The sequence below is a fragment of the Oryctolagus cuniculus genome, chromosome 21 (assembly GCF_051225735.1).
Source record: "Oryctolagus cuniculus isolate XC-2025 breed Fujian yellow rabbit chromosome 21, ASM5122573v1, whole genome shotgun sequence".
Taxonomy (NCBI): domain Eukaryota; kingdom Metazoa; phylum Chordata; class Mammalia; order Lagomorpha; family Leporidae; genus Oryctolagus; species Oryctolagus cuniculus.
Window position 1 is genome coordinate 29,466,056 of NC_142887.1, and position 13,303 is coordinate 29,479,358.

A 13,303-nucleotide genomic window follows, 5' to 3' on the forward strand; every position below is an offset into this window, starting at 1 on the left:
CTTCTTTCCCACAGTCCATATCCGAGTCTATGCCTAGGCTTTCAATAGCTTCTTCCGGCACCTTTTCCGTCCAGCTTTTCCCTAGGCTGTTTGCTAGTCTCTCTCTCCGGTATTTTCCCATTTCTTTCCTCCTAAGTTTCCTATCCGTCCTAGGTTTCCTATCCGTCCTAGGTTTCCTATCCGAGTCACGGCACCATTATGTCGCTCCCCGTCTTCGTGGAGGAACGACACAGGACCCTGCGCTGTTCTTTCGTCTGCTCGGCCCTCCCCGGGTTTGCTGCTGGTTCTTCCCGGGTTGGCTACTGTCCCTTCCACCTCCGTGGAAGGGCGGTTCCCCCTGGCCACATTCCCCACTTCCGCAGGGGAGCGGCACTCCGCCGGCCGGCTCTCTGGGGGCTGCACAGGTGTTCCCCTTAGATGTTCCCCTTAGATGTTCCTGGTGCATGCCATCTCTCTCCTCCTTTATAGTCCTCCTCCGCCAATCCTAACTCGGCTGCCCACACGCCGAGTACGCTGCTCTCCAATCAGGAGCAAGTCCTACAGTTTATTGGTTGAACTGGAGGCAGCTGTGCGGAAGCTGTTTACTTCTCTCCCAGCGCCATATTGTGGGAGAGCAGATGCATAGAATAAGTCTTAATTCCAGTAACTCAGTCCAGTCCGGATTGCTCCCCACACAGATCAGCGTGGTGCGCCGGCCGCAGCGGCCTCTGGGGGTGAACCAACGGAAAAAGAAGACCTTTCTCTCTCTCTCTCTCTCTCTCTCTCACTGTCCACTCTGCCTGTCAAAATTTTTTTTAAAAAAGTGCATGGCTGTGCGTCAGCCTGAGCAGAGCCCAGGGCAGCAGCACCATGGCCTGGAGCCCGCTCTTCCTCCCCCTCCCCCTCCTCCACTGCACAGGTCAGGATGGTGCTCGGCATCTTACCCCTCATCCGCCTGACACCGCCTCCAACTTTCTTACAGATGTGCCCCCCGTGCTTCCTCCAGGGTAATGGGTGTTTGTGTTTTCAGGGTCCCTGTCCCAGCCTGTGATGGCTCAGTCGCCCTCTGTGTCTGCCGCCCTGGGAGCCTCGGCCAAACTCACCTGCACTCTGAGCAGTGCCCACAGCACCTACACCATTGACTGGTATCAGCAGAAGCCAGGGACTGCTCCTCAGTACCTGATGTGGCTTAAGAGTGATGGAAGCTACACCAAGGGGACCGGGGTCCCTGATCACTTCTCAGGCTCCAGCTCTGGGACTGACTGCTACTTGATCATCTCCAGCGTCCAGGCTGATGACGAAGCCAAGTACATTTGTGGTACAGACTATAGCAGTGGTGAATCCTATGATTAAACACAGTGACCCAGATGAATGGGAAAGTGGGACCAAAACCTAGTTCTCTGTTCTGTTACCAAGACTGCCTGTGGCCCTTGAGCATCATCCAGGTTTCCCATCACACTAATATACGGATCCTCTGTAAAGCTTTGCAAGAAGAGAACCAGTGCCTCTCCCTTCCCACGAGCTCCCTGGGAGCCACACGGCCAGGCCAGGCTCCCAGAGAGTGCGCACATCTGTAGGATGCTGCAGACCTCACAGAAACCTTGCTGTCCCCTGCTCTCTGCTACATCCCCACACATCCTGTGGAGAGACCTCATGAGGAACCATGCACGGTTCTCTAGGTTCTGCGTCTGCACCGGAGAACATTCTGTCAGAGAGGGCTGGAAGAAGAGCTCAGGTGAGAGGTCAGAGGTCGTGGGTTCCACTCATGACCTTGTTTTTACCTGGACGGCACAAGGGGAATGCCAGCCGGAAGCATTAGGATCCTGTGTGCCTGCTCCACGCTGTTTATTATAACAGTATGCACGTGAACTAAATGCGAGTTAAAAGCACAAATCCAGTGACATCATAGTAGACGAATGCATTGTCGAGAGTGCAAGATGAGCACAGACAAGGCACGTGTTTCAAATTCCAGCCCAAGAGCAGGTGTGACGATTGTGCCTCTCCCCCTGACCACAGATGCAAGTGCCAGGCAGTGAGAAACCAGTCCTCACACACAGTGGGCGGGAACCCCGGTCTCCAGGTCCAGGAGGGAGAGTCCTAACAGTGTGGTCCCTTGTCAGTAAGGGAGACTCACGTGATCAGTGCCTTTGGATATCAGGTTCTGTGCACCCAGGTGGCCAACGGGATGAGCTGGAGCACTGCAACCTGCAGGGATTAAAGCCTCTAAGATTCCCTATTTTGTTACCTGAGGAAGTGGTGATGTCACACAAACAGAAAAGGAATGGTATTTGAACTTCTTTCACGGAGACAGGAAAACCACTTCCAGTTTAGGAATCAGTGTTGTGTCTGGATTTAGTAGACTGTATCTTTTTTCTCCGAACAATAAAAGAAGGTTCCATCCCCACCTTCCCTTCACTTAAGAGAGCTTTGTGCAGAACATGCATGAATGACAGTCACACCTGCAGTTCCTGGGCTGATCTCACAGGTGCCTGAGCACACAGGTCACCACTGGACGCACAACTCTCTCCTCTGGATTCGAAGCACAATTCACAGGATTCCCTGGGGGCCTCTTCCCAGCACCAGCTCTCAGGGGCAGGTCCACAAGTAGGTGAGAAAGAGCTCACACAGCCAAGTGCAGAGGAGCAGGTTTGCAAGAAGAGCCCAGCTCTCCCCAGGAGAGGAAGAAACTCAGGAGAAGTAGGTCTTTCATCCTCCACTAGGGGGCGTCAGGGAGCAGCGCTCACAGGTGCATCCCCACAGCCCCTCCTCCTCTCACCTGCTCCCCACTCTCTTCTCTCCAGAGCTCAGCTGGTGCAGACTCAGAGCTGCTGGAGAGACCTGCACAGCCCAGGGTGTCCCCTGGAGGCAGGTCCCCAACTCATCTCTGCTGGCTCCTACACTGCAGGAGAGTGTGTGTCCACGTGTCCAGGGTGGGATATGAGAGCCGCAGGCCTCAGCCTTCAGAGGGGGAAGAATTGCCTCCCAGTGCAACAGGATGGGAGGAGAATGAGGAGTCAGAAGTGGCCCCAAGCCTCTGCGCTCCTCTCTGCCAACACCACCCAGTGTGCACATCACGTGGAGTTGATGCCTGGGATTGAAATGTTGATTTTTAAGAGTTTTTCTCTATTTCTATTATTTATCTCTTTTGGCCAAGAAAGAGGCCCAAGCAGGAGGGTCAGGTCCTGTGGGTCTGTGAGAGGTCCCAGGCTGCCAGGGAAGATGGGAGAGAGAGGGGCTCCTGGAGACCCCCAGGGAGGTGTCAGCTCTGTCTCCCCTCAGCTTCCCACTCTGCTGCACCCAGGGCAGCTCCACCAGGGAGGCCGAGAGCCCAGGTGTGTCCTGTGAGCAGCCTGAGAGCTGGGCAGGAGTCAGGTGTGGGAGGCTGTGTCCGTGTCTGAGACGAAGGTGTGGTGTGGCCTGCACAGCCCAGCGAGAGTGGACAAGGGCATGCACAGGGGACAGGAACCCAGACTGGGCTGTGTATGTGACTCAGCCAACAGAGTGCACTCTGGCATTTCACTGATGCATCTCAGCTGGAAACCGCCCACTGGCCATAGTCTGCTGCCCCTGCTCAGGCTCCCTGGGGCCCAGAAACTGTGTCCTCAATGACCCTAGAACTACAGACAGTCAAAAATCCCCAGCTGTGGCCCCGGGGACAATATTTGAATGGTGAATGAATTCTGGGTATAGACCAGGCTGGGACAGTGAGGAGGAGTGGTCTATTTGCATGAAGGGTCTCGCCCTCAGCTCAGGGTGCTGCAGGGGATAAGAGGGAAGAGAGGAGCCCAGGATCAGCCGAGGGTCCTCAGGACAGAGCTGCAGGAGGGTCTCACCATGGCCTGGGCTCCTCTGCTCATCCTTCTCACTCTCCGCACAGGTGCCTGGTGCAGGGAAAGGAACTGTGGGAGCCTCTGTGTGTCCTCGTGCACTGAGTGCCTCTCTCATCCCGAATCTCTTCTCATGTTCAGGGTCTTGGGCCGAGGCTGCCCTGACTCAGCCAGCTGCAGTGTTGGGGGCTGTGGGGAAGGCGGTCACCATCACCTGCACTGGAGGCACCAGCAACGTGGGGCGTGGACATCCAGACTGGTACCTGCAGCTGCCCAGCAGGCCCCACAGCATGCTCATCCATGATGGCAGTATGCGGCCCTCAGGGGTGCCGGACAGGTTCACAGGGTCCGTGTCTGGGAACACGGCCTCCCTCACCATCGCTGGGCTGCAGCCTGAGGATGAGGCTGATTACTACTGTGCCGCATGGGACAGCAGCCTGCATGCTGACACAGTGCTGTGGGCCAGGGGGGAAGTGAGACAGAAACCCAGGGGCTCCTGACCTCCCCAGCACAGGGTGACTGCACAGAGCCCTGCTTCACTGCCACACACAAGGACAGGGCTGAGCTGTGAGACGTGTGTGTGCTCTTGAGGATGATTAAAAATAAGGGTGTGGGTTAACATGATGGAGCCTGCGTTACCCCCAAACACATATATAGTGGTCATCCCTGGGGACATGACTGTGACTGCAGAGTCTCTCATCTGGACACACACACTGCTGGCTGGTGTAACTGCTAAGGAAGCCTTCATTTTCCATGTTTTTGTTTTCTATTTCGCTGGGACTGGTGGATGCAGAGGGTCCCCGTTCTGGCCCTGGGAGGCTGCTCAGCCAGGTCCTCAGAGCCTCACTCTGCCCTCTTCCCCTTTTCTGTCTGCTTTTGGGTTCTGCCCTGCACCTGCCCTGACGTCTCATGATGTGTCACAGGGATCACTGAATCTCTCTGTAGATCCAGGTCCATCAGTCACTGTTTATCGAGTGCAATACTTTCTGTGAATTCGCTGGAGGAACTCACAGGTTTGTAAGACTCATCACAGGGAACCTGCATCTAGAAATTTAGAATCAGAGCAGCTCAGAGTCCTCCTTACAAACATCATAGCGGAGAGGACAGATCATTGCTTTGAGGTGTTGGTTCCCTCTGGGTTCATATACCTTTGCCATGTGTCACCAAGCAGGGGAGAGTCCATGGCTTTGGTATTTGTTAGCTTTATTTATCCGTTTAATTGAAAGAGTGAGAGAGAGGGAAATATGAGAGAGACATAGAATATCTTCCATGTGCTGGTTCACTCCCCAAATGGCCACAACCACTGCAGGAGCCCAGACTCCATCCATGTCTCCTACATGGGAGGCAAGGCAGGGGCATAAATTGCTGGGACATCTTCTGCCACTTCCCAGGCACATGGGCAGGAAGCTGGATTGGAATTGCTACAGTCAGTACTCGAAGCCCCACCCTTTGGAATGTAGTCGTCACAGACGGTGGCTTAACCTGCTGTGCTACTCTGGCAGCCCTCACACACAGTGGTTTAACCCTCTGGACCACAATGTAGCCTGCCGTGATGTTTTTTAAAATTTATTTATTTACTTAAAAGGCAACGTGACAGAGAAGATGACTGAGGGTTTTTCCACCCACTGATTCTTTTCCCAAATGCCCACATTACCAGGGCTGGGCCATGCTGAAGATGGGGACCAAAACTCCATCTGGAGCTCCTGCATGACTGGCCAGGAACCAAGTGCCCCAGGAGCCATCATCCTCTGCCTTGCTGTGTGCAGAGAGCAGGAAGCTGGAACAGAAGGGGGAGCCAGGACTCTACCCCAGCCAATTCAATGGGTTACGGGCATCCAAGCGGTGTTTAAAACAATGCTCCCTAGCCCTTGTGGAGGACTTTACAATACCTTTTATACAGATGCTGGCATAGTTTCCTCGGTAAATGAATGAAAATTTTCCCATCATACATCAGTTTCAATGACTTTAGTACCCCATGGCCATGAAGGCCCCCACGGGCACATTTTAGTTCTGTACCTCATCCCAGACCCACAGGAGGACAGCACGTCCCGTTGCCAGTGGGCTGCAGAGTTTCCCTTCCATCTACCTCATTCCTACCCCCTCACTCTCCAGAATCGAAACACTGGCTCTCACGGAAGAGTTTGTGTAAGATCTCTAGGGGAACAGCAGTGATGTGAGCAGGTGCACACACCACAGCTTCCAGTCTACATCAACTCCGTTTTCCCACATTTGCCAGGGGACCCAGTCGTGTACATTCTCCCCCATATTGTTTTCAAGTTCATTGGATCAGAGACTCAACAGTCTTCCACCATGGAACTGAGTACTTTATTTAATCAAAGGGTTTTGACCACATGGATTATCAGGTCCAAGCTTCTACATCAGGCCGTGGGTGGGTGAATGGACACAGTGACTGGAGAGCTGCAGAATTTCTGTGGTCCTCAGGTCTCTGGGTCATGGGGAAGTGTATGCATCACCACCAGCAGGGGGCGCTGTGGGACTGCCGTGTGCACCCTGTGCTCACTGATGGGGATGCAGCCCCTGTGCCCTCTGTGACGTGACAGAGTCCCCTGAGCAAGGAGCGTTGTCTTGTCTCAGAGGTGCTTCCTCTCCCCCAAGGCGTCACCAAGGATGATAACAAACTCTCATCCTCCTCAGTCTGCAGTGGGAGCAGAGCCCAGCACCAGAGCTCAGGCAGGGGCTCTTCCTTCTGTTGGTTCACTCCCCATATGGCAGTAGTCAGGAGTGGGAACCAGGCCCCACGGGGAGCGTGGTCAGGGCTCAGCCAGGAGGACCTGTGTCCAGGACTCTGTTTCCTGAGTGTTTCCCCCGCTGTGCTCCAAGCTCCTAGAGAGCAGGGAGCTTCTCTCCTGTGGTTGTTCCTGCTGCATCCACAGAGCCCAGACACTGCCCGGCTCAGGGGAAAAACCAACAGCCCAGGTCAGTGAATGTGTGAATTCAAATAAATTGGAATCCCAGTTCCCACACAGAACTAAAGCCAGATAGTGATCCCTTCTATTGCACATTGTGAGTCTGGGATTCTGAATGACTGAGGAGCAGATTTTGAATCATAAATCTGTTGCTAGCACTGAGAACAAAAGAGGAGCATGGATTCAGCCAATGGGAAGCAGACCACTAGGCTGTATTAAGCAGGAAGTCAGGAATTTAGCATCTGTGTGTGTGAGATGGACCCGAACAGCAGCATCTATGTGGAATATCCAGAAACCCAGCATCTTGCACTGCAAAATCCTGCTCACACCCCGGTAAGAGTCCAGGTGTTCCCAGTCTTGCCCACAGGGAAAGCTCTTAGGAGAATTCTCTCTTCAGTTCCAAATGGGTTCCCTGACCTGAATACATGGGCAGTAAAACCTTCACGGACTCCCTTAGAGAAACCCCTCTACTCTGCCCGGTGCCAGCAAATCTGGGGAGGAATTTGCTAATTTTCACCCAACAAACCCTTCCTCCAGGACTCTCCATCCTTTGTCCTAGAGGAGAGGGGGAGGTGGGTACACAGACTCCCTTAAAAACCAGGAATTAAACAGACTGTGTGCTCAGCTCTCTGCTCTCTGCTGAGCCACCCGCCTGGCCTGCCCAGGTGAATTCTCTCCATATAACCTCGCTCTCCCCCAGCCTGAGTGACTGGGCGCTCTCTGTCTGTCCCGTCCATTCTGAAATACACCCTATCCCCAATAAAACCTTATCACTTCACTCTCTGTCTCATGGTAGAATTCTTTCTTGCATAAAGACAAGAACCCCATGGTTCCACAGCCTTTTCTCTGGTGACATTTCTGGTGACCACAGAGGTCCCCACGCACAAAGGATCCACCAAGAAATCCAGGAGGAAATTCACAGAGGGGTCAGAAAGGGATTGAAAGAAAAGTCCATCCAGGTCTGTGTACCCACCCTCAGGGATTTCATGGGTTCCTGAGAAAGGAGACAGAAAGTGCAGAACTGCAAAAACCAGCTGGGCTCTAGGGCTTCCTGACCACGGGAAATTTTGTGCCTTTCCGTCACCAGGGGGCGCTGTGGGACAAACTTCGGATTCCTACACAGCTGCTCCTTCCTTCACCACCATTCATGCAAAGGTGCCCTGGCTTGGGGGTTGGGCAACGTCCTCACTGATGGGGCCTCAGCATCTGTGTCCCCCCAGGCCTGGCAGAGTCCCTGGGCAAAGGTCCTTTGTCTTATGTCACAGGTGTTTCCTCTCAAGGCCCCCAGGGAATGAAGGAAATGTTGACTTTACTCTGTCTGCAATAGGAGCAGAGCCAGGCACCAGGGCTCAGGGAGGGGCGGGCAGGCACTGGGTGGGGCCTCATTTGCATGTGCAGCCCCTCCTCTGGCACAGGCTGGGGAAGAAAAGGAGGCCTGGGGCAGCACAGCCCACTGTGGGCGTCAGGGCTGTGACCACCATGGCCTGGGTTCCTCTGCTCCTGCTGCTCCTCTCTCACTGCGCAGGTAGGGACGGCCCTGGGGACCAGGTCCCAGCCTGGCTCAGACCCCTTGCTCAGAGCCCTGAGGGACGTGAGCCTGACCTCTGCCCCCTCCCCGTGTGTCTGTGTCTGCAGGTTCCCTCTCCCAGCCTGTGCTGACTCAGCCGCCCTCCCTGTCTGCGTCTCTGGGCACAACAGCCAGACTCACCTGCACCCTGAGCACTGGCTACAGTGTTGGCAGTTATGGAATTGGCTGGTACCAACAGGTGCCAGGGAGGCCTCCCAGGTATCTCCTGACCTACCACACAGAAGAAATTAAACACCAGGGCTCCGGGGTGCACAGCCGCTTCTCTGGATCCAAGGATGACTCGGCCAATGCAGGCGTCCTGAGCATCTCTGGGCTGCAGCCCGAGGACGAGGCCGACTATTACTGTGCTACAGCTCATGGTAGTGGGAGCAGCGTTGGTTTTCACAGTGCTGCAGATGACGAGGAACTGAGACAAAAACCTCCCTCTCAGGACACCACGCGTCCATGGCCCAAGCCCCACTGACTCACCCTGATGTCAGCCCTCAAACCCTCCCTCCTCCCCCCTGCATCTCCACAACTCCTGATCTCCCCCGTGGGGACTCAGGTCACAGCCACCCCCACGCTGTGTTCAGACAGACGGAGCAGCTGTGCTGCAGGCTGCACTCTTCCTGGCCTCCACCTCCAGCCCAGAGACGAGCACGGCAGCCTCCACCCTGCACTGTTGGCCCCTCCCTGCCTGCTCCCCTCCTCCCACCCCTCAGTCTCCAACACGACACGGGAACTGATTCTGCACCACTCACTCAACATACTTGTCTCTCACACATTAGATGTTACAATTGACTTTTCTTCCACATGGGTTGCACATTTGAATGGAAAATCACAGTGGAACCCACAACTCGCCTTTGGAGTCGTCCATGAGCTGTGGGGCATGGACAGGACACTGCCAACAGCAGCCCAGAATGCACAGTGTCCACCCACTCTGCCCCTCCAGAAGACTCCACTGTGCTGAGTACAGGATCATCTTCCATCCCCTGCCCAGCAGAAGCAGGAGGAACCCCCAGTGTCCAGTGGCCTCTGGTCAGTGGGGACCAGTGTGCACCTGAGACCCTTCCTCACCGGGAATCAGCAGGCCTGAGCACAGAGTGCAGTCGGGGACAGTGAGAGCCCCAGTTCCTTCCCCTCGCCTTTCATAGGCTGGGCCCTGTGGGGATCTGAGCTGCACCTCAGCAGTGAGACTGGGTCAGCGGACAAGCTGAGCGAGGCTGCCCTGCAGGAGACTCCAGTGGTGTCTGTGGGGCCCGGGGAGGAGCTGAGCCCGGGTCTGCCCTGGGATAAAGCAGTGCTGAGTGGGGAAGGGGAGGAGAGCAGGCAGTGGTGGACTTGAATTTGGGTGACGAATCCCACAGTGCAGCCTCGCACTCCAATCCTGGGGCTCAGCTTAGGATCCTGATTCCTGCTAATATGCACCACGGAGACACCAACAGCTTATGATTCCTGTACTCGGGGCCTTCCTCCCATGGGGTAGACTGGTGTTGAACTCTGAGTTCCTCGCTTTGGCCATCTCTAGTTTAGAAAAATCAAGCAATGAGAACACTACCAGATGTGGGGGAGTGGACAGAGGAGACACCAACTCATTTGTCCAGTCCACTAACTGCTGCAGGGTGGCACGTTAAGCCACACGGAGAGGTGAATTCCACGTCCACCTCATAGCAGCAAATCCACTCCACGCAGCCCTGGGCTTCTCTCTCCTGATGGCCGTGGAGCCCTGTGGGGAGCGAACCCAACTGCGCCCCCTAGCGCTGCAGTCAGGGAGCATCACTGCTCCAGGCTCCACCACAGAAACCGTTCTGCACCACATAGCACAGCACCTCACGGTGCCCACACTTCTGCTGCACAATGGAGAGGTCCCCTTGGCTGATCAGGACCTCGGGAAGCTGGGACTGGAATGAGAAATGAAAAATGCAAACCACGGACTCCAATGCTGAGACGATGTTGATGTTCAAGTCGTGACAGTGATCTTCCAACAGCCGTTCTATGTTCTTTTAAAGAAACTTTAAAGTGTTTTTGAAACAAAGGGGAATGATGTTAAATAAGGAAATATTTTATAAATGGAAACAAGTTGATATTATGAAAGTGTAAATATTAAAAAGTGACATGAAAAGAAATGTTCCCGTAGAAACTAAAAACACGGTTAATCACTATGTAAAATGCAGACACTGGGGAGATTTTAATGGCACAGCATGACAGGAAATGAAGGACGTACAGATTCCAAGTAACAACAGCAAAACACAAATACTAATCTGATTGAAGCTGGAGGAGGTGAAATGGAAAAGAAAACTCCATGTTTGCTGGAAGGAAAAAGCGCTGCTGGACCTTATGGAGAATTCTCCCGGCCATTCCCATTCTGTGGTTCATGTCACCAGGGGGCGCTGTGGACCCATCCAGGAGTGAGCAGTGTCTGAAGCAGATTCAATCTGTTCCTGGTTATAGCGCCGTGGACACAAGTAATATGGGGCATTGGAGGAGCCATAGCAGGTGCTTTCTCCCCAGGGACCCAGGCAGCACTCGCTGATAACTCACAGCTCCCTGGCCGTGGACTCAGAATTGGCTGCTGCTGGAGACCGAGGGGGAGGGGAGGTCTTAGGCAGTGTGACCGTGGCTGCTCCTCTCCCTCTACTCTGACCTCACCGAATCTCCCACTTCCCGTGCCTGGGCTGCTCCCCACTTCCCAGAGAATCCAGGGTGCCCCTCCCAGGGGGGATCATTCTCCCAGCGCTCCCCACCCTGTTCCCTGTGGGTTCGGCTGTGAGGGGCCCAGGAGGACGAGGGCAGCCTGCTGTCCTCAGCCACCAGCAGGTGTGCTCAGGGCCGACTGGCACCGTGGTCAGCTGTGATCACATCTGCTCCTGTGTGTGTTCACTGTGGGTGCACTGGGTGTCTGAGACCGCGTTCCACAAGGACGCCCTGTCAAGTGGGTGGAGCCACCTGCTGCTCCCACTGAGGAGGCAAAGAGAACAGGGAAGTGAGGGACCAGGTGGGGGCTGCCCCTGAAAAGGAGCCCAGAATGCCCCAAAGAACCCCCAGACACAGGGGCTGCACACGGGTTCCAGCAGGGCCAAGTTGCTCAGACCAAGAGGAGCAGATTTGCATGAAGGACGTCTCAGGGTCTTCGGGGTTAGGGTGGGGAAAAGAGCCCTGCAGAGCGTCGGCCTCGGCTGAGCCCGGGGGAGCCTGCACCATGGCCTGCACCCCGCTCCTCCTCCTCTTCACCCTCCTCCAGAGCACAGGTCAGGAGGGGCCTCACATCGAGGCTCCCAGGTCACCTAACTCCCCCACCTCCTGGGAGCAATGCGCCCACCCTGTGCTTCCTCCAGGGTAACAGTGTCTGTATTTTCAGGGTCCCTGTAGCAGCCTGTGCTGACTCAGTTGCCCTCTGCGTCTGCCGCCCTGGGAGCCTCGGCCAAGCTCACCTGCACTCTGAGCTCTGAGCACAGTGACTACACCATTGACTGGTAGCAGCAGCACCTGGGGAAGGCCCCTCAGTACCTGATGTATCTTGAGAGTGATGGAAACCATGAACAGGGGACCGGGGTCGCTGATCGCTTCTCGGGCTCCAGCTCTGAGGCTGACCACGACTTGATCATCTCCAACATCCAGGCTGAGGATGAAGCCGACTACATCTGTGGTGTAGTTTCTCTCATTGATGGCTCGCATAGTTAAACACAGTGACCCAGATGAGCAGGGAAGTGGGACACAAACTTGTTTCTCTCTTACCAAGACTGCCGAATAGCTCTTGAAAGGTTGTCTTGTCTCCTCATCCCTCACTTTGCCTTTGTGTACAATCCTCCCAGGAGGGAACCAGATACATTGTACTCCCCATGGTTCTGCCCCGGGATCCCTGGGAACCACATGCTGATCCCAGTTCCTACAGAGTGTACCCATCTGCAGCCATGATGCAAACATAACGGAATCCTGTCACCCCCTTCTCATTGGCTGAGGGATCACTCCATGTGGGTGGAAGAACATGACATGACTGTGCCTCCTCCATGTTTATTTGACTGACAACTCCTGCAAAATACCTGTGGTGGCTTCACCTACTACTCCCTGGCAGAGTGCTCAGACATCTCACGCCTCACTCTGACAGCTCTGGTACTTCTCCCACCACCTGCAATGTAGCTTCAACCAGATCCTCCTGGGACAACACACACTGCTGAGTGCTGGTTGTGCCTGGTTCTACACACACTGCACAACAGCCTGAGTACAGCTGGGGACAGCATTTAAATATTCAAAAATGGTAATGTAGTGTTCTATGTTTTTAAAAATACAAAGCCATGTAATAAAAATTAATGTTTGCCCATCTCAGGGTAGTCAGTGTGTGTTTGGTTCTAAGTGGTGATGGACAGTGATGGGGCTGGGAGATCAGAATGATTTAGAGAGGAATGTCCTGTCCCTTAGTTCCGTATCCTCCTTGCCTGTAGCATCTGCTTCTGCCTTTGTCCCAGCACAGGAGGGACAGGTAAGGCAGGAACTGGGAACAAACAGTGGTGACCCCTGAAAATCCCCGTGTGAGATACTTGAGTGTTTTTTTTCAGTTTGTTAGAGATAGAGTGGAAGGGAGATTTCCATGCAAGAAGAATCCTTATCAGATGCAGGTATTTGAACTATCACTCAGAGCATGGTTTAAGGAGTGAAGGATCATGGGGTTCACGGTAGGCAAATCCCCCAGGAGGCTTCCTAGCCCCGATGAACTGTGAAGGACATGGGCACCAGGATTAGGTCAGGGGCGGCAGACTGGGGGATGCTTGGACAAAGCTTGGAGAAGTGTGGTGTCTGTGTCTCATGGGAGACAAGCAGCTCCCAGTAGTCAGGAGTGGGAACCAGGCTCCCAGGGGGAGCGTGGTCAGGGCTCAGCCAGGAGGACCTGTCTCCAGGACTCTGTTTCCTGAGTGTTTCCCCCGCTGTGCTCCAAGCTCCTAGAGAGCAGGGAGCTTCTCTCCTGTGGTTGTTCCTGCTGCATCCACAGAGCCCAGACACTGCCCGGC

General features: G+C 54.6%; 1 protein-coding gene and 1 gene segment (V, D, J or C); both read left to right on the forward strand.

Annotated features, from left to right (window-relative positions):
• Positions 1-13,303, forward strand: part of LOC108178662 (Ig lambda chain C region-like) — a 362,049-nt gene that overhangs the window by 49,205 nt on the left and 299,541 nt on the right. The window lies entirely within an intron of this gene.
• On the forward strand, positions 8,192-8,829 carry LOC138847364 (putative non-functional immunoglobulin lambda variable 5-48). The segment is given in 2 exon segments: positions 8,192-8,258; positions 8,369-8,829. Coding segments are annotated over 2 exon segments (462 nt in total).